The 19,188-nt window shown below is 50.1% G+C and overlaps 1 protein-coding gene across 3 annotated transcripts in view; it reads right to left on the reverse strand.

Annotated features, from left to right (window-relative positions):
• Positions 1-2,464: 2,464 nt before the first annotated feature.
• SIK3 (SIK family kinase 3) overlaps positions 2,465-19,188 on the reverse strand; it is a 261,453-nt gene continuing 244,729 nt past the window's right edge. For 2 of the 3 annotated variants that reach the window (XM_052652235.1, XM_052652234.1), the window contains 9 exons: positions 18,703-18,828; positions 18,350-18,435; positions 17,822-17,931; positions 16,458-16,797; positions 14,805-15,685; positions 5,655-5,818; positions 4,630-4,762; positions 3,392-3,562; positions 2,465-2,684 (listed from right to left, as the gene is read on the reverse strand). In XM_052652235.1, the coding sequence (XP_052508195.1) occupies positions 3,405-3,562; positions 4,630-4,762; positions 5,655-5,818; positions 14,805-15,685; positions 16,458-16,797; positions 17,822-17,931; positions 18,350-18,435; positions 18,703-18,828 (1,998 nt within the window). In that variant the 3' untranslated portion in view covers positions 2,465-2,684; positions 3,392-3,404. The remainder of the gene's footprint in view (positions 2,685-3,391; positions 3,563-4,629; positions 4,763-5,654; positions 5,819-14,804; positions 15,686-16,457; positions 16,798-17,821; positions 17,932-18,349; positions 18,436-18,702; positions 18,829-19,188) is intronic. The other variant, XM_052652236.1, reaches the window with a different exon arrangement.

Below are 19,188 nucleotides of genomic sequence, written 5' to 3' on the forward strand. Positions count from 1 at the left end.
GGCTGGGACCCTCCAAGAAATTCTACCCTGTCCTCTGGAGTCCAGGTATGGAAAAAGGGGAAAACTATAGCAAAAGTCCCCTTCTATCTTAACACTTAGTTGGTGTCCGTATCACTGGGTTGACTGAGGTCATTCCACAGACGCCCCAGCCTCTGCCAGCTCTTTGAAGTTCTCCTTCTACTCCTTCAAAAGTATCCTCTCAAGGAATCTGTTTTCCATCGGACTCAGCAAACTGTAGTGTTCACTTCTGAGGGGGCAGAGTCCAAGCCAGGTGTCTGATGACCCAGCGTGAGGTCCAGTGCAGGCTTCTGGAGAATGCTCCTCTCTCAAAGCAGGGTGAGATAAAGCAGAGCTCACGGCCCCACCCTACACGTCCTCAGCCTCCCACATTCCAGCTTCCAGCCTGAAAGTTTCTCCCAACTAGACTCCAAACACAAGGCTAGTACCATATCAGCATAAGATCATAGTCAGGTGTTTTATTTTCACAATCCCCTACTGTCCAACCAAGTTACCAAGCTATAACTGCCCACCAAAAAATGATTAAAGGTCTTACTGCAGCTTGGGTCTGGAGATTTTTTTTAATCCTTTTTTAGTTCAACATAAATGAGAAAGAAAAAATACTCTGACATTTTCAAAGAACAGAAGTAGGAAAGTATATTCATATACGTTCAACATATACTGCGCATATTGGTTAGTACAATAAAAAGCAATGATTTTTTTTTAAAAGTGTAGTTTGCAAGATGGCACGGTTAATAGGCTCACTGGCTTTCGTCTGGGTGCTCGCTGTGGGGCGGCAGTCTGCTCGTCCATCAGTTCCATGAACAAAACAGGCTGAGTGTGTGGTGGGGGCCGGCAGGGGTGTCAGAGCGGCAACGAGCCCAGAGAAGTCAACAGTGGCGGTTCGGGCTCTCTCAGTTGCTTCCAGAAGGTGAGTAGCTGGTGGCTCCCACCAAGTAGAGGGGATGTGGGGACCATGGAAACATGGAGAGGTCCCAAGAAAGGCTCTTGCACTGCAGAAACCCACTCGAGGGATACTGGGTCCAGGAGCTGAGCTGCCAACATCAGAGAGAAGGACAAGCTACGTGGGGGATCCTGGCAGCAAAGCCAGGATGGCCATGCTGGGCACCTGCTTTCTTCTGTGCAAATTCAGGATGAAAGATGAGGAGAGGCCAGGGGACCTGTTACTCTGCTTCCCCAGAAAAACGGATCAAGAGTATTTAACATCTCTTCCTTGTTTTGAAGATCAGAAGGCGATAACCCAGATCTTCTGCCAGCCCCCCAGCCAGCAGAGGAGACTTTGGTTTCTAACGGTGAAGGAAAATAAAGATAGTAACGCAAACAATAGCTATCGCATATGCACTGCTTCAGCAGGGAGGCGGGGCGGGGAAGGAGACCACCACATCTGTCACTGGCACGAGTGAGAACTGCTCACAATTACGAGGTCTAAATAAAATACTTTGAACAAAAGGTGCAAGTCACAATTCAAATAGAACAGAATCTGGTTAAACATTTCTCTTTTAAACAAAAATTTCTTTTGCTTGTATTTATTATTAATAATAATAACAATAATAACAATAATATCAACATTTACCAAAAACAATTCCTACATGATCAAGAATTAAAATAGGGGCTGAGGATGCACAGAGAGGAGGAGAAGGTTAGGAGGGCGGCAGGACCCAAGACAACCTCCTGTTCTTCTTGCCTGTGACAAAGAGGCTGAAAGGGAAAAGCATTATATATATATAGATATATATGTATGTATTATGTATGTATACAGATACATACACATATATATGGAGAAACAATCCTTGTTATATCACAATATAACATGAGAAGGAAAGGTGACCCCAAAACACAGTGTGCCACTGTTGGGTGTTCAGTCCGTGGGCAGAACCAGCAGGACGATAAAGGCAACCACCCTTCCGAGTTACAAGAGGGGAGCTGAGTTACACACCAGAGAGACATTCTAACCGGCAATCCATCAACGCCAGGCCACGCTCAGCCTCCATGCTAACATTCTCATGTGATTTTGGCTTGGCCAGACATGTTTTTCAGTGAAGCCCAGCAGAAAAGACCTCTCCAGGTTCAGGCTTGGGGTGTCTCTTTTTGCTCTCCAAGGGCCAAAGGCTACTGCCCCTTCCCTCTTATCTCTTTCTCCAGCCACTACATTCCAGAGTATGTTGCCCTCTAGATTTTGCTTCTGTGTAAGAGCAGTTCAGGGACTGGAGGGCGCTCTGCAGACAGAAGCTGGGGAGGGGAACGGCTCTGGGCCCTGGCCACCATACGCTAACTGCTTTGCTCTTCTGTCTTTAAAAAAAAAAAAATAAGGGAAAGAAAAGAAAAAAGAAAGAAAATCACCTCCCAGAGAAAACACACCTAAAAACAAAAACAACCAAAAACAACCCAAACCAAAAACCAAACCAAACCACCAACTCAAATACACCAAATACACTTTCACAAAAGGTGGCGAACATGGATTTCCTGTTTATTTCCTTGGTGACTTGGTCATACAGGCGAACATGGCAAAACCCCCTCAGATCCCAAAAGAACAGCACACTGATGAACCAAATGGGAGGAAAGGAGCCGACATTCTGGGTGGAGGGAAAACAATGGCAATTTGGCGCAATGCTGCTAGATACTGTTGGTTTAAAATCAACCTTTTCATTCCCGCACTGTACATAAACCTGCAACAGAGCAGACACAGAGAATTAGTTTGAAGAGACAAAGACTCAAATATTCCACTGAAAACTTTCAAAGAAATGCTTCACTTTACCTCAGGTATTTTAAGAGGATCTGCTTTACTGAGGCTCTAATACAGATTTGCCAGATGGCTTAACTTTCAGCGAGTCTTTTCTGTCAATGAATTTTCAAAGACAGAACTGATACTGCCTCTTATGTTTAGGCATTACTCCTGCAAAATTGGCCAGTTGACCTGTTTTCTACTGCTGGCCTCTGATCACAAATTTCTGGTATATTTTTCCACTTGCAGCATAGCCTTAGAAAAGATCTGGCTAGACAAGTATTCTTGCTGAATTTCATCCTTTATGACTGAGTACAAGAACCACCTCCTTTTCCATTACCGTGGCCAGAAGTCCGGTCTGTCCTCTGAAGCTCACTTATTATTTGAAGGCTATGGCACCTATAACATGCCTTATCCCCAACAGTTCGACCAAGGGACCATGGCCAGTATTTCTTCTAAATGCCCCATCTATCCCTCAAACAATTAGCATGGTGCTTAATGAAGGAGCAGAAAGACGCAAAAACCTTGGCTGGAGGAGTGGTGGTGTCAAGGTCACTGGCTCAAAGTTCATGTGGAAGGAATCTCCTGATGGGATCAGGAGCTGACAGTGAGCCAAAGGGCTGGTTTGGCTCCGGCCAGGGTGATACTCACTTTCAATCTTTCGCTACACGCCTGCCTGTTCCATGCTGAAGGAGACCTCGGGGTGCTTGTAGCTGAGCAGTATGTCTGTGATGCACGTGGATGGGTAGCAAGAGGAGTTTAAATGCTGGCTGCCATCTGTCAGGTCTGGATGCTCCTGACCTCCAAGACTCTCCCCGCATTCTGCAAGACCAGAGAAAACTTGGGAGGTTTGCAGGGAGCTTGGGTGGGGGCTGGGCAAGAGGTAGAGAGAGGAAAGAGAGAAGTCTGAAACTTCTGTGGCCCTAAGTTCCAGTTCAGAGCAGGCCCTTGGTTTGGTTAGTGACCACGGCTGGGGGCCAGGCTTCTTCCTGTTGCCCCCACTGTCCACTTCCCCCTCTTCTTTACTGTCTCCCATTGTCAGGCACCATCAGCTCCCGTGGTGTGGGATAAGACAGCCTCGTGCTGACAGACCCTGACGCTTGGGCACACTCTATGCTCAGGGCATGGGCCTAAGCACTTTAAACTCCCAAGCACAGGCTTCCCAGGTGGTGCTAGTGGTAAAGAACCTGCTTTCCAATGCAGGAGACGTAAGAGACACGGGTTGGATCCCTGGTCAGTAAGATCCCCTGGAGAAGGAAACGGCAACCCACTCCAGTATTCTTGCCTGGAGAATCCCACAGACAAAGGAGCCCGGCGGGCGGTACAGCCCATAGGGTCGCAAAGAGTCGGCAGGACTGACGGAGTGAGCACGCATGCAGGGGAGCGAGCAACTGCTCCCAGCACAGTCGAGGACAGGGGCTCTACTCTTTCTGTCACTTTGCAGAGGAGGAGCTTGGGGGCCAGAAAGGTTAAGCGCCTTAACCTGTGGAGCCAGTAGAGAGCAGTCAGAATTAACTGCAGATCCATCCACTCCCGGGTCTGTGCTGTTATCAGCTCAGATCCCCTCCCTCTACTGGTTCTAACGGGAGGCAGACATTAGGACACGGTGCCTTCTCCTCAGAACCAGAACAAGAGTAACTGAAGGGGCATCTGAACATGCATACAGACAGGACACTGACGGGCCTGTGCTCAGTCAGGAGTGGGGCTCCTCCGTGCTCTCTCACTCAGTGCAGGAGAACTGGGGAAAGGCGGCGACCAGAAGCCCACAGGAATGCTGGGGCTTCCCGTGGGCTCTTCATACAAGAGGGGAGCAGTCACTGGTGAAGAGGGAAGGGGGGCCCCTCTAGAAACTCCTTTGGGGTGCCTGCCCCACGCATAATGCCCCTTACCCTCGTTCTCCCTGTCCTGGAACTGCTGGCTCCCCATGAGCGATGACTGACTGAGAACTGCATCTGACATCCGGGCAGAACTAAGTGCTTTCCCTGCCACGAGACTCATGCCAGGCAAGTTGTCCAGCTGCACCTGCAGAAAACAATTATGAAAAGAAGTAAGGAGATCAGAGAGCATGCCTTAAGAGACTGCTATGCCCTCCAAAGGAGCCCAGGCCAAGGGCGGCTGCAAGCACTGTCCTAAGCACTGCTACCCAGGCCCCCTTCCTCTGCAGGGCTATCCAAAGGGGGATGCTGTGGGGGGAACTGAGGCTGGGGCGGGGGTGCGTGCGGGGAGGGAGGGGCTCAGGGAGTCTCAGCTGGCGCCCTTGACATCTACTTGGCTTTCCAGTACCAGGTTTCTGACCTGGCTCGAGGCCATGAGGAGTCTCTTAGGGCGGCAGTGTCCAACAGCACTCTGCTCGAGGACAGGGGATGTTCTCTGTCTGCCCCATCCAAATCGAAAGCCGCCAGCCACAAGTGGCTACTGAGCCCTGGAATGTGACTAGTGTGACTAAAGAACTCAGTTTTACGTTTTATTCTGTTTTAATTACATTTAAAATTGAAAGGTCACATGTGGCTGGTTGTGGCTGCATTAGTGCCGCCGAGGAGTCTGCCCTAAGGCAACAAAGCTCTGCCAAGTGGACGAGCTCCCTTGAAGTCTGAATAAATGCAAGGCAGCTGCCAGGATAAGAACTGAGAGTCTGCAGGCTCATCTGCCGGGGCATGAGTCGCAATTGTTTGGGGAGAAGCTCAATAACTAAGACTAGAGGAGATGGACACTCTTGATCCTCAGCTTCAAACGTGGAGCTCGGCGTCAGCAGAGATTCTCCTGGAATTTCAGGCTTGTTACAGAGATTCAGAGACATACTCCCTGAGTGCTCAGCGACGCTGGACTCTGACTGAGGAGAGCGAGACACCACCCCACATTCCTAAGTTCTGCTTTCAAAGGTCCCGCTTCCAAGAAGCAGGAGGGGCCGACGTACATAAGCATCGTCGCTGTTCTGGATGGTGTGATGTCTCTGGAGGGTGCGGGGCCTCTGGTGCTCACTGACTGAGGGGTGTGCGGGGTACCCAAGTCCATTGTGATCTGGCAGCTCCATCGCTTGTCCAGGAGAACTTCTATCCATGCAGTTCCCCAGGACAGACTCTGAGGAGACAGAGTAAAATAGGGTCAGTCAGCAGACCTAGTGTTTCTCTCAGTCCACTCTCACCAAAGCAGCATCTTGCAAGGCACAGTGGGCCAGGGTGAGGACCACCATTGGCAGACCAGTCCCGGACAATCCTCAGCTGGCTGGTGACGCTCAGAGGAGCCTGGACCAGCCTGCCAACTCTCAGTCCTTCTTGGGGCTCTCTCTGCAGGGATCATTCCCTTACGAGAAAAAAATCCATGTATTAGTAGTTGGCTGAACCTTTTCTTTTCTCTTCATTTCTCTGTTGATTTGACAGTGCTATGTTCCCAAACCTAGATGCACAAGAGAATCATTCCTGGACCTTCAGGACCTCTAGCCTGGAAGAATGGCCTCCACCCTGTGGACGCCTCTCTCTCTTCCCTTGGCTTCCCCTCCGTACCCCACCCAGTCCTCTCCTCTCCTCCTCCGACTCCAGCCCCAACTCCTTTCAAGGGTCCTCCTCTCTTTACCTCTCTATCCTTGACCTTCTCACTCTCCCCACACTTACTTTGGCAATATCATCTATTTTCATGGCTTCAGCTACACTGCTTCTATGTAAAGAATTACTATGTTTTTTTAAGCTCCAGATTCAAAATTCTAAATATTTACTAGATATCTTTCCCTGGATGGCTGAACAACATCAAACACTTCACAGGTTCAATTCTGAACTCACCAGCTTTCCCCACAACCAACACTCCTTTCCTAATCTTCTGGGTATGAGCTCATGGAGTCCTTGCTGATTCCTTACTTCTGGTTCCACATCACCTGAAGTCTGAAGAATCTGCCTCTCCAGTGTTGGTCACTTTAATCTCTTTCTTTCCAGTCTCATTGCTTCCACAAAAGTTTGGTTACCTCTTGCCTGGATCACTATAACAGGCTCCTAATCATCCCTCTTCCACGGCCCTACAAAGATGAACCTTTCTATAGTGGAGCCCAAACCCCTCATTTTCACTGGCCCAGCCTCTCTCCCAACGTCCCACACAACTCACCCCTACATTCTAAGCTCCGGTCAAAGGGGACCACTCACGATTCATTGCATTTGCTTTCACCTTTCTCTCTCCCACCTTTCTCTCTCCCTGGAAATGCTTAATCTTCTACTTCCATTCCTGCCAGTTCTAATCAATGTATCCTTCTAGGTCCACCTCAAATGTTACCATTTTTATGAAACTTTCCCTTTCAAACAGAAATAAATCATTCTTTCCTTTCATTGTCAGAAGACTTTATTAGACTTTGATTATACTAACATTATTCCTGGCACCATCTTCAATTGTCTACTTGTGTTAATGTTTCATATTAAACTGTAAATTCTTTGAGGACAAGAATTATTATACGCATGTTTGTGAGCTTTCAGTATTCCAGAACACTGCCCAATACCAGTGTTTCATAATATTCTACCTGATATCAATAAACACTCTCTTAATATAGGTCAGTCACCTGTCAGAGTTAGGATGGTCAAGAGTACCAAGGCCACACCAAGGCTGACAGCGTCCTCCTGTTGGCACCTCTGGCTCCAGTCCTTAAGAGTCCAGCACTTGAACATGTGTTTTCTTTGGTTGGTTGGTTTTTCTGGGTTAAAGTTCCCTGGCAACTACTAGGCTTATCTCACAATGAACGGTACCTTGGTGAGACCAAGTTTTTAAACAAATTTTAATGGGAAACACAGTCCTAATGCTAACTGCACCATCCCAGTATCTATGTGAATAATGAAAGTAACACGGGCTGCTTGAGTGATGTGTAAAGTATTTCAGGTCTCTATATTCAAATGGTCTCCTTAGCCATTGCGGTGAGGCCAGGGCTTAGGGGCTGGGCCGGGACAGGAAGGGAGGGGAAGGAACTGACATGCACCTTGCTGGTAACGCAAAGCACTCTGGAGGAACAGGAGAGGAATGGGAGCTTCCAAACGACCGAGAGGAAGGCGAGTGAGACTAAGCTGCTCCGTGGGATGAGGTCACCCACCCGCCAACCAGCCTGATCCCCGTCAGTGGGCACAGCACATGTGCTGGCTGCAGGTCCAAATGAAGGCCACCGGCAGGCAGTGATGCAAGGCTGCCTCTGGTGGGTGGTATGTATGCTAAATCTCCCTCCCTGCCATCTCTCTCTGTGAAATGGGTTTTTATTCCTGAGAATGGGGTTTCTCCACATCTGAACACCCCCCTCCTTTTGGCCCTGCCCGTGGGAAGGTCCCATGGATTCTGTCCTCGTCTGCTCTCTTCACAGCCTTCAGGTCTGGTGCAGACAGGTGGAGCCCTTCTTGACAAATCTCACGACCAGCCCTCCTGACTCCCCCGGCTGGGGCTCAGAAGCACTCGCTCTGGGGTCAGGGAGCCCCAGGCCTGGATCCTGGCTTCACCAGAATTCCTGGGCAAGTTACCTGACTTTACTGGATCTCGCTCTCTTCATCTGCAAAACAGGACTTACTCCACAGGTCTATGAAGTGCTTACTTGAGTTTGGTCCTCTGTAAGAGCTCAGTAAAGACTGGTATTATTTACACTCATTTCGAGATATTATTTCTGAGAGGATGGGGCACAATGAACCAGCTGACAAAAACAAACAAGATGATTTTATCACGGAATCCTACTTCGAGAATTATGGGGCTAATTTACCACGGGTAAGTGAGCAAGTGAGCTACTGAAAATTTAATTTCCAGAAAAGCAGCCTCTAGTTTAGGAGATATAAATGTGAGTTAAAAACTAGATGAGAGGGAGTTCCCTGGTGGTTCAGTGGTTAAGACTTGGCGCTCTCACTGCTGGGGCCCGGGTTCAATCCCTGGTCAGGGAACGAAGATCCTGCAAGCCTCGTGGCTGTGCATGTGCTCACTCAGTCCTGTGCAACTCTCTGTGACCCCATGGACTGCAGCCACCAGGCTCCTCTGTCCATGGCATTTTTCAGGCAAGAAAACTGGAATGGGTTGCCATTTCCTCCTCCAGGGGACTTCCTGACCCAGGGATTGAAGCCAGGTTTCCTGCATTGGGGGGTGGATTCTTTACCACTGAGCCACCTGGGAAGCCATACAGCACAGCCAAAAATAAACTTAGACAAAAAAGAAGCATATTAATAGGGGTTGGGTAGCAAACCAGGGGTCTTTCTATTCAAATTTCAATATAATCCACAGGTCAAAGATCAGGAAGGGCTGGCACCCTTGGCTTGGCAGATATGCTTGGAAGGGGAAGAATGTGAGGCAAGGGGGCATAAAGAGAAGAACGTAAGGCTAAGAATTCAGGGGATTTGAAGTCAGGTTCCAGCTCCATCACAGTATATGAACTTGGACAAGTCATTTAACCTAACCTCAACTTCCCTATCTGAAAAACGACGGTTGTTTGGGGGCTCAAGAGACAATAGGTGTCAAAGGGCCTTTCATAAATTGGAAAGGACTACACAAGCAAAGTAATTATTTTTAGTAAGAATGTTGAGTTTAGAGGGCCCTTGTGACTCTACAGAGGAGATCCACTGACCAGTTTGGCAAGGGAGGCACTGCGTGTAAACAGACCAACCTGTTGAGCAAGGAACAGGAAATTGAGGCTCAAATCTTTGGCATCCCTGATGCCAATTCAGCAGCTGGAGGAACTGTCAAGCTCACCAAAGGATGCAGAAAGAGGATGCCAAGAGCAGGATTCTCAGGTATTTACCTAAGCAAAGCTGAGAAAGTACAGAGGAGGCGAAGACCATCTGATCAGGCAAGGGGAAAAAATACACAGACACAATGCACCCCGCCCGCCTACCTAGGGAGCCGTGGGGCAGCTTGCACTGCTCTCTGTGGAATCTGTCAGCTGACTCGTCCTTACTCACTTACTGGGTCTTAAGAGAAAAACAGAGAAGTGCATGTGTGCATATCCCTCTCAAAGGCTCCGGGGGGGTGAACCCTCCCAGACTGGGGTCAACCCATTTGACCCCTCTATGGGGCCTGAAGTCCTCCAGGACTGCTGAAGCTGAGCAGGCTCAGGGAAAATGTGGTCTTCTCTGTGAGTTCAAGCTGGTAATCTCACTGTGTAAACTGGTTATGCTCTCATATTTATTTGCAAAGTAAAAAAAAAAAATCAAGTGTATGTAATAACTAGTACATAGGGGGAGATAAACCTATTTCTACTCCTGGAGGACAGAAAGGGAGATTACAGACAGCATGGGGCATGTCTAGCCCTGACCTTCTACATATTTCAAACAGACCTCTGGCAGGCTGCCGGCTCAGCTCTCTGGCAGTGCCTGGCCCCACACTGATTGGTGGCAAGTGGCCATAAAATAAGTAACTATGGCCATTGATAGGACGGCATTTAATTCTCCTTGACTAACATCAGCCATCCCTGATAATCTACCCTTAAGAAGTTTTAGAAGGATGACACTAGCTCTGCTTCTTATAATTACACCTTTTACAGCATTCATTACGCGGTGTTTCATGTGAAGGCTGTTTATGAGCTTGTCTGCCCCATCCCCCCAGCATAAGCTCCCTGAGGGCAGGTTCTCTATCTTTTCATCCCTGCATTCCCCACTGGACCTAAAATACAGTCTTAAGTGACCTAATCATGCAATAAATTTTGTTGAATTTGCTCTGTCATAGAAGCAACAGATGGGATGTTTGGGGGCTAGTGTGTAACTACACAGATATAGAGGTATCATCAGAGGAAGCAAGAGGCATTCCTGCCACCCACAAAGATAAACAAGGACAAGCTGCCCCCACGTGCCTGCAAGGCGGTAGGGGGAGAGCATCACAACCCTTTCCTGGCAAAAGGAATGGCAAATTATCTGATGATTCTTTGTTGATGTCAAACTGCAAGCTCTCAAGTTCTTAAGAGTAGAAGCATCTCAGGTTAGGGCTTCCCAGGGGGCTCAGTGGTAAAGAACCTGCCTCCAATGCAGGAGACGTGGGTTTGATCCCTGAGTTGGGATGATCCCCTAGAGGAGAAAATGGCAACCCACTCCAGGCTTTCTGCCTGGGAAATCCAATGGACAGAGGAGCCTGGCGGGCTACAGTTCTTGGGGTTGCGGAGAGTTGGACACAACCGAGTGACTAAACAACAACAACAACATGTCAGGTTAAAGCAGGGAGAGACTGTGGAGTCCAGTTTCTCCTGGAAAAGGGATCATAAAACATATGCCCAGGGTGGCTGTGAAAAATAAGTGAGTAGCTGACTGCAGGGCGCCAAGCCCGGAGCAGCCGCACTGCAAACACCTTCTTGGAGCGGGCACCTAGCCAGCATCCCTCACTACACAGATGAAGATGGGGGGAGGGGTTATGTGCCAGGGGGTCACAGAGGAAGCTCCTGTGTTTAAGGTAAGGACAACGGGGACGCCTCGGTAGAAGAAGTTTTAAACGTGCAGACACACATGCCCGGAGGGTTTCTAGCTCTGGAGCAGCTGTGGGCTTCCCCAGGCCATCTTTTCCCTATTGCATTATCGGACTGTACTGGACCCCAAACCCATGTGGTAATCAACTGGGGGCTTTATTCATTAGAATTGTGTATGTCGTTCCAAAAGTCTCAAAACAGAAGTGGAAAGAGGCACGGTAATAGTATTCAAGAAAAGGCATAAGCTAAGGTAAAGAGTAAACTGAGGGTAAACTAGGCAGACACAGGCAGGATTCTCTCTAGCACACACTGGCAAGGGGGCAGGAGATAAGATTATGGCCTCTAGGAAAGGTCTTATCAGAGGTCAGGAAAAGGAGATCTAAGAAAAAGGAGGATTTGGGGGAGAAGGAACCCTGATCATGGTAGTGAAGAATCCACCTGCAATGCAGGAGACCCAGTTTGATCCCTGGGTCTGGAAGATCCCCTGGAGGAGGGCATGGCTATCCACTCCAGTATTCTTGCCTGCAGAATCCCATGGACAGAGGAGCCTGGTGGGCTACAGTCCATGGGGTGGCAGAGTCAGACATGACAGAGTGACTAAGACTTTCAAACTAGATCATGAGGCAACAAGAACAGGGTATTTTTCAGCTGAAACCTTCAGGGGTGTATTTACGGCTGGATTCTTCCAGAAACCTAGAGAGAAAGAGAAGCATGCAGAGAAGAGAGGTGGCGATGGCGGTGGGTATAAGAAGGCAGGGAGAAAGGAGAGGGAGAAGAGATCGCAGGCACTCAGCTTGGGGAACGGTAGGAGGGATCTGTCAAGAGAATCTGACTCAACGTGTTGGTCTGAAGTGAACTGATTTAAAGCTGCTGGATCCAGGTCAGACTCTGGGTTTCAGGAAACCTTTGCCCTTAGCTTCTAATTCCTTCCTGTAGACTGCACTTCAAGGAAGGCAGCTTGTCTCCCCCTAAAACATTCCTGAGACACTCTCACCCATGGTCTTTCCTGATGCTTCTCCCCTAAATCCAAACAGCAAAATCCTCTTCATCCACCAAGTCCGTGCGTGCTCAGTTGCTCAGACATGTTTGACTCTGAGACCCCATGGACTGAAGCCCGCCAGGCTTCTCTGTCCATGGTGATTCTCCAGGCAAGAATACTGGAGAGGGTCACAAGCCCTCCGCCAGGGGATCTTCCCGACCCAGGGACTGAACCTGCGTTTCCTTAGTCTCCTGCATCGGCAGGTGGGTTCTTTACCACTGGGCCACCTGCGAAGACACCAAGACCTCACTCACGTCACTCACTGTGGGAAACCTGGCCCTGCTCTGAAAGAGAACCAGGCTCCCCTGGCTCTGGTGCTCCCGTAGCGCCTGAACCTGCCACGCTCTGCTTCTCTTTAGGCACTAAACAGACCCACAAGCCTGCCAAACGGGGTGGGGTTCCTCTGACAATCGGAGGACACAAGCCAATTCAAGCCTCCTGGTCTCTCTGTGTATAGTTGTCACAGAGGAGGGAAAAGTGAAAAGAATTGAGAGAGAATCATTTTTGAAGAAAAATATTTCAAAAGGTTATTTTCACATATGGCAATGTGAAAGGGCTAACGGGGTGGGGTGTGTGCACTGTTTGCTCACTTGCTCCTTCCTGGAGTCTTGCACACGCGGCGTGTGCTCAGGACACGTTTGCTGGAGTGGAGTGAGCAGCTCCCGGGCTCAGTGCCACTTCCTAGCTGTGGACCTTGGGGAGAGTTACTTAATCTGTGCCTCATCCTTCCTAGAGTCTTGCACACGCGGCGTGTGCTCAGGACATGTCTGCTCGAGTGGAGTGAGCAGCTCCCGGGCTCAGTGCCACTTCCTAGCTGTGGACCTTGGGGAGAGTTACTTAAATCTGTGCCTCATCCTTCCTAGAGTCTTGCACACGCGGCGTGTGCTCAGGACATGTCTGCTCGAGTGGAGTGAGCAGCTCCCGGGCTCAGTGCCACTTCCTAGCTGTGGACCTTGGGGAGAGTTACTTAATCTGTGCCTCAGTTGTCTCACCAGTAAAATGGGGACAGGAAGAGCTGTGAGGATTAGGTGACTTTGCGTGTGAACAGCCTCTGGTGTGTGGCATGTGAAACGCGCTAGGGAAACGTCAGCTCGCCTTTTCCGATGAAAGCTGTCATTCACACAGGAAGCTTTCCCAGCATCCGTGATGCCATCAAGCTGCCTCTGCTAGAACACTCCCAGCCACAGAAAGCTCCCAGTCTGCTCAGCAGCCTCTTCTGGAAAGTTCTTGTGAAAGCTTCTCTGGGGGTTGAAAGCTGCTGTAACTTCCATCCTGGTCTTGGCTCTGCCTCATAATATGAATCCAGAGAAATCTAATCCTTTTCCATATGACAAGTATGATGGCTCTCCTGAGTTTTCCCCTCAAGCCTAAACATCCCCAAGTCTGTCAGCCAATCCACCTATGACTTGGTTCCAAAACCTCCCCCTAGCCTACGTCAACTCAAAAATATAGCAACTGCAGGTGGACACAATACATCTGACTGGTGCAGACCTCACACTGGATGGTGCCCATCTGCTCAAAAGCCCAGGATTTAATGGGAGTTTATGGAACTGTATCCCTATTGGTGCTCAATGAGCACAACCTGAAGGTACCACGCCCCCTTCACATAAACTGACTGAGGGTCAGGTCTTCCATCCTGCCCTGTGCCTGGGGACCCAACTGCCCCAGGAGCTGAGTCTGGTGTACTGACTTTAAAGTGCAGGGCAGGACAGGCTTCAAGAAAGGCGGGTGCGGAAAGTGCCCAGTTTCAGGGTTGAATATTTTATGGAGAAACCTGCTTTCAAGATCTGCGATGATGGGATGGATGTCAGTCCAGATTTGGGGTACGGTGAATGCTATGACACAAATGAAATGACATTATCTGAGCATAACTCACTGATAGTGACTCCACTCTCCTTCCAAATGAAAATGAATGCCCTCATTAATTATACAGTGATACTAAATGAAACAGCATGGCATCCCTTGTGATGCTGTAATATTCTGTACTTAGCTTATTAACGAAGCGGTCAGAATAATAATACCTCAAATTATTTAAACCATACATTCAGATTATCAAGCATGCCTCTCTCTCCGTGTCACACACACAAACATTATGTATAAACATAAAACACACGTGTGTATGTTTTAATCTTCAAAAATACTCTGCAAAGGACCGTTATTCCTCCTGCCATTTTTCACGGATGGGGAAGAACGAACCTGAGGGTTAAGTGACAAGGTCACTGCACTCATCACAGGCAATCCGGGACCGAGGGACCCCGACGCACTCCAACACTGTTTACTCTAAACCCTGTTTCCCTAGCACCGGCTGACTTTTTCTCTATCACAGAGGTTAAAGCTAGCTATTTTGATGACAGCTGAGAAATTTTGGATTCTAAGGAACCACAGTCTGAATATGGGAAAACAGGTAATACATCTTGCTGCCCATCATCTGTGTGTTCATCTTCTATCACTCTCTTTTAATTCTGAAAACAGATTCCCTTTCCCCATCAGATACCCATTTCCTATGTGCTTCTCCCCTAAAAGGTCCCGCAAGTCTTCTCAGAAATTCTCTCTTAGCAACCCAGAGTACCAGCTGAAAAAGGTAAACACTGCTGAGTTCACTGGAGGAAGGCAGGCTGGCCCAGAGATCGACCCTGCAGCGCTCTTACCTCGGCTGGACACCTTATTTCTAGTGAAGGCAGCAGCCGGCTGTCGGTATGGATGGATCCCCAACTCCTGTGCGTGATTCACGGTTCCCAGGAGAGATTCAGGGTCCCCGGGGCCGCCTGTACTCAAGAGCAGGGGGCTGTCATGGCAACCTTTGGTCAATGTGTTCCCGCTCTTCCTATCCGGGAAGCCGTCCTTGGCCCCCTCGCACGAGCACTCCTCCTCCATGCTCTCCGAGTGCACGAGCGCCGGCTGGGGAGCGTAACCGTGGGTCGGGGTCGGGGAGGAGACCTGCGAGATACATTCTTGCGCCCTGATCTGCAGAAGGTGCTGGGGGCTGGTGTGGTGGTGGTGGTGGTAAGAGTCAGCGTTCTGATACGGCAAAGCCTGGCGCTCCGCCATGCTCTGTCCCCCAAGGCCGGGAGCCAGACTCCCGGCGTCCCCCTGGTTCATGTGCCGGAACAGCTCTTGGTATTCCTGCTGCTGCTGCTGCTGCCGCTGCCGCTGCTGCCTTTTGATGAGCTGTGCAAACTCCGCCGGGGGCAGCCGCATGTCCGAGTGGCCGGTGAGTGAGTGCCGGGGGGAGAGCAGTCCCTGGAGGATGTGGGGCACCTGCTGGTGTCGCGTGTAGTCTGGCGGCGTGGGGGACAGCAGGGCCTGCTGCAGTGCCGATGTGGTATAGTGCGGTGGCTGCTGATGCGCACTGGGAGGGAAGGTGGGGAACTGGTCAAGCGGAGGGACTTTCAGGGCTTGGGTGGGAGGTAACCCCGCTCCTGGTGAAGGGTTGTAGCTGCTGGGGGAACCCCGGGACTGGTCCGAAAACAGGTGGGGGTGTATATGCGCCTGGTCGTAGTTAGCAGGGGAGAACCGATTCACGTTCAAGCTGCAGACACAAAAGGGAGTGAGTACCAGGCATCCGTGTGACAAGTGGCTAAACTCCCCGGGGAACGGCTACCAGTCCTCCTCAGCAGCGAGTCTCTGCTGGTACAGAGAACCATGGGGCCACAGGGAGGATGGGGGCACAGGCATTACCCCCACCACCCCCTTGGGCTTGAGGGTAGCAACATCACTTGAATTAAGATGTGCCCATCTCTTAGAATATGAGTGATGGAAAGAAATAATCCTAGAAAAACAGAGAAGGGGGGTAACTGAAATTTTTACCTACTCCTCTAACTGGCCCTTTTCTTCTTTGCAGACCTATAGTCAGGTGGTAGTGGTGTTTAGTTGCTAAGTCGTGTCTGATTTTTTTGTGACCCTATGGACTATAGGCCACCAGGCTCCTCTGTCCATGGGATTCCCCAGGTAATAGTACTGGAGTGGGTTGCCGTTTCCTCCTCCAGGGGAATCTTCCTGACCCAAGATCAAACCCACATCTCTTGCACCTCCTGCATCGGGAAGCAGGTTATCACTGCACCACATGGGAAGCCTATATAGTAAGGTAGCTGCGTCATTATCCTCCTGCATCTCACTAGCATTTTGATCTTGAGTCAATATATAGGTTTCAAGTCCATCCCAAGCCCACGGCCTCACTTTTAGTCAGGCTGAAATGAGCACAGCCCAGTCAGAGCCCTTCTGTTCTCCCCTCCTCCTACCAAGGGGCTTCTTCCCACCTGGGTCCCCCGGAGAGATGGCCGGGAGACTCCGGGCAGCCTCACCTGTGGGCCTCCGCACTGTCGGCGCTCAGCTGCTTGGACAAGGGCCGGTGCCCATAGCTGAGGGCGGCCATCATGCTGGTCCGGAGCTGCATCTGAACCTGACTGGTGCTGGGGCTGATGGAGATGCCCCGGCCTGCAGAGGTGGCAGCGGCCCCAGGCATGCTGCTGAGCATGTCGACAGGCTCCTGGACTTGGATGGTCACCTGCTGTGACTGGGGAGGCTGCTGTATGCCCAGGCAGGTCAGTGCCACGTTGGGAGGAGGGGAACAGTTCTCAGGCTGCTGCTGGAAGATGGCACTGCGGGAGGGGAAGCCTTGAAACTGGGAGGAAGATGTAGCACCTGGGGAGAAAGGAGCCCCAGAGTGACCACATGCCCGGGTTACCTGCGGCCAGGAGCCACTGAGGATGCTCAGCTTGCACACCACCCAGAGCAGGGCTCCTCCAACTCCAGGGCATGGAAGCTTCCTCTGGGGGATCTGTGAAGACACACACTTCGGGGCCCAACCCTCAGAAGCTGACTCAGGAGGTAAGGACGGGGCTCCAAGAATTTGCAATTCAAGAAACTGCCCGTTGATCATTCTCTGAGTAGCTCTCATTCAGGGCAACGCTTCTCAAACTCTAATGCACGTATGAAGGGCCTGGGGATCTTGCTAAAACACAGATTCTGATCCAGCAGGTCTGCGACAGGATCTGAGATTTGATTTTTCCTGCTGATGTTGCTGGTCAGGGACCCCACTCTGAGTAAGAAGGGCTTTGAGTCCAATTCAGGCTCTTCAGGGGCTCTAGACTGAGTGGCGTTACTTAAGGAGATTCTCAGTTTTCAGAACGCTAACCCCTCAGAATGCTGGCCTCTGAAGGACCGTATAAATTAGGGCCCGCTCATCTTTGCCTCCATCTGAACACCCACAAGAGAGGAGCCATGTGCGCAGAGGACCACCAAACTCAGGCATGACAGGAGGGAAGGTTCTGGTAGTAGCCCATTCGTTTGGTACAGTGGGAAGGGACATCAACTGTATGTTGATGAAACATATGTTATGAAAACATCGATACCAGTCAACCACTATTTGAGAACTATATTGTTCCAGGGGCTATTTTAAGTATTATACCTAACATATGTATCTCATAGTAGCATTATCCCTGTCTTACATTTGAGAAAGCACAGATGCCCGGAAGTTAAGTGGTCTACCTGTGGTCTCACAGCTAAGAATCTGGTAGCAGCAGGAGCCAAGCCAAGGCAGCCTGGCACTAGGGCCACTCCCTTACACAGCATGTTGCTCCGTCACCCCAACCAGTGGCTTGGGGCAATCAAGACGAAGCCTCACTTCTCCTGCGGCTCACGGCTCAGAGAAAACCTCTGCACTCACCGTGAGACTGTATCATGGCGCTGCTCATGGGGGGAGGGCTGTTACTGGGCTGTCTGAAGAGATGGTTGTTGGGGTGGTTGGGAGGTGGGCTGGAAGGCTGAATCCTTAACCTTAAAAAACAACAGAACCAGATGAGTAAATACACTTCCTGAGGTGACGATATAACCTTGAAGTTAGTTTCAGCCATTTGATACCCACAGGCAGAAACTCCATTTTTAGTTCTGATAAGCTTCCAGGCTAGAAGGCCACCCACCACAGTCTACTGAAAGCCTGTCTACATCTTATTTTCCCAGATGTCCCAAGGAGGCAGGGGTCACTGTGGGCCTGCATCTGGCCTCCTGCGTTAGGTGTCAGATTACATGGTTCATGGGGATAAGAAAATGAAGTGGCACAGGAAGTCAGGATTTTAGAAAGCTGCTGAAATTTAAATTGGTCTTCCTGCTTTTCAGATGGGTTTTTCCAAGGTGAATGCTATAGTCAGTCATGTGAGTTAAGCCAACAGCTTAGGCAAAGACGATGTTTCATTACCTCTGGAGCTGGTGGGTGAGGAGGGCGGGCTGATTTTCACATGCAGCCTGAAGAGGTGGAGAAGGTTGAGGAGGACAGATAGAGTCCTAAAATACATGCAGGAAAGGAGAGAAAAATACCCGTGAGCTTGAAGACTAACCAGAGCCATTCTCGGGAAGGGAAGAGACTATCTGCGACTGAGATTTATGCTCCTGTCGTTCATCGAAAGGCTTGATTACCTGGACTCAAACATGGCAACCACACAAATAACTCAACTCCACTCTGCCCTGCGTGATCTCCTCCAGCACTGACAGGCCCATCAGCCTGAGAGCAAACTCCAGACAAGTTGGAGAAAGCGGAGAGGGAAGGCCTACTTGAATCTGCTGCTGGAGAATTTGGTGGTGCTGCTCCTGCTGGTATAGCATATGCTGCTGCTGGGTCTTCTCCAGGGTTCTTTCATCAATCTGCCCCCCGTACATCTTCTGCAGCTGCTCACACTCCTGAAGGGAAAGCAGTTCATACAGAGGGGATACAGCCAGGCCTACCCCATGCAGTGCTGTCAGCAGACGCAGAGCTGCCCTGGGTCTCATGGGCAGAGGGAGCCCACAGAGAACTGTGTCCTTGATGAGCAACTAACCCCTTTAGGTGGGCATTTGTGTACTAAATAAATTCACGCTCTGTGCTGGCTGCATGAAGGGAAAAACACCAAGATGGCCTGGCTATGAGCGAAGGTTCCAGTGTGAAATCGGTGTACAAAGCACATGCCACTCGAAGCTTGGTCGTCAGGAAGGCAGAAAGGAAACCGGCCCTTTATAGAAGCCTGGAGGTACACCTCCTTCCTCCGGGAGCACCATTCCATA

This window comes from Budorcas taxicolor, chromosome 15 (genome assembly GCF_023091745.1).
Source record: "Budorcas taxicolor isolate Tak-1 chromosome 15, Takin1.1, whole genome shotgun sequence".
Taxonomy (NCBI): Eukaryota; Metazoa; Chordata; class Mammalia; order Artiodactyla; family Bovidae; genus Budorcas; species Budorcas taxicolor.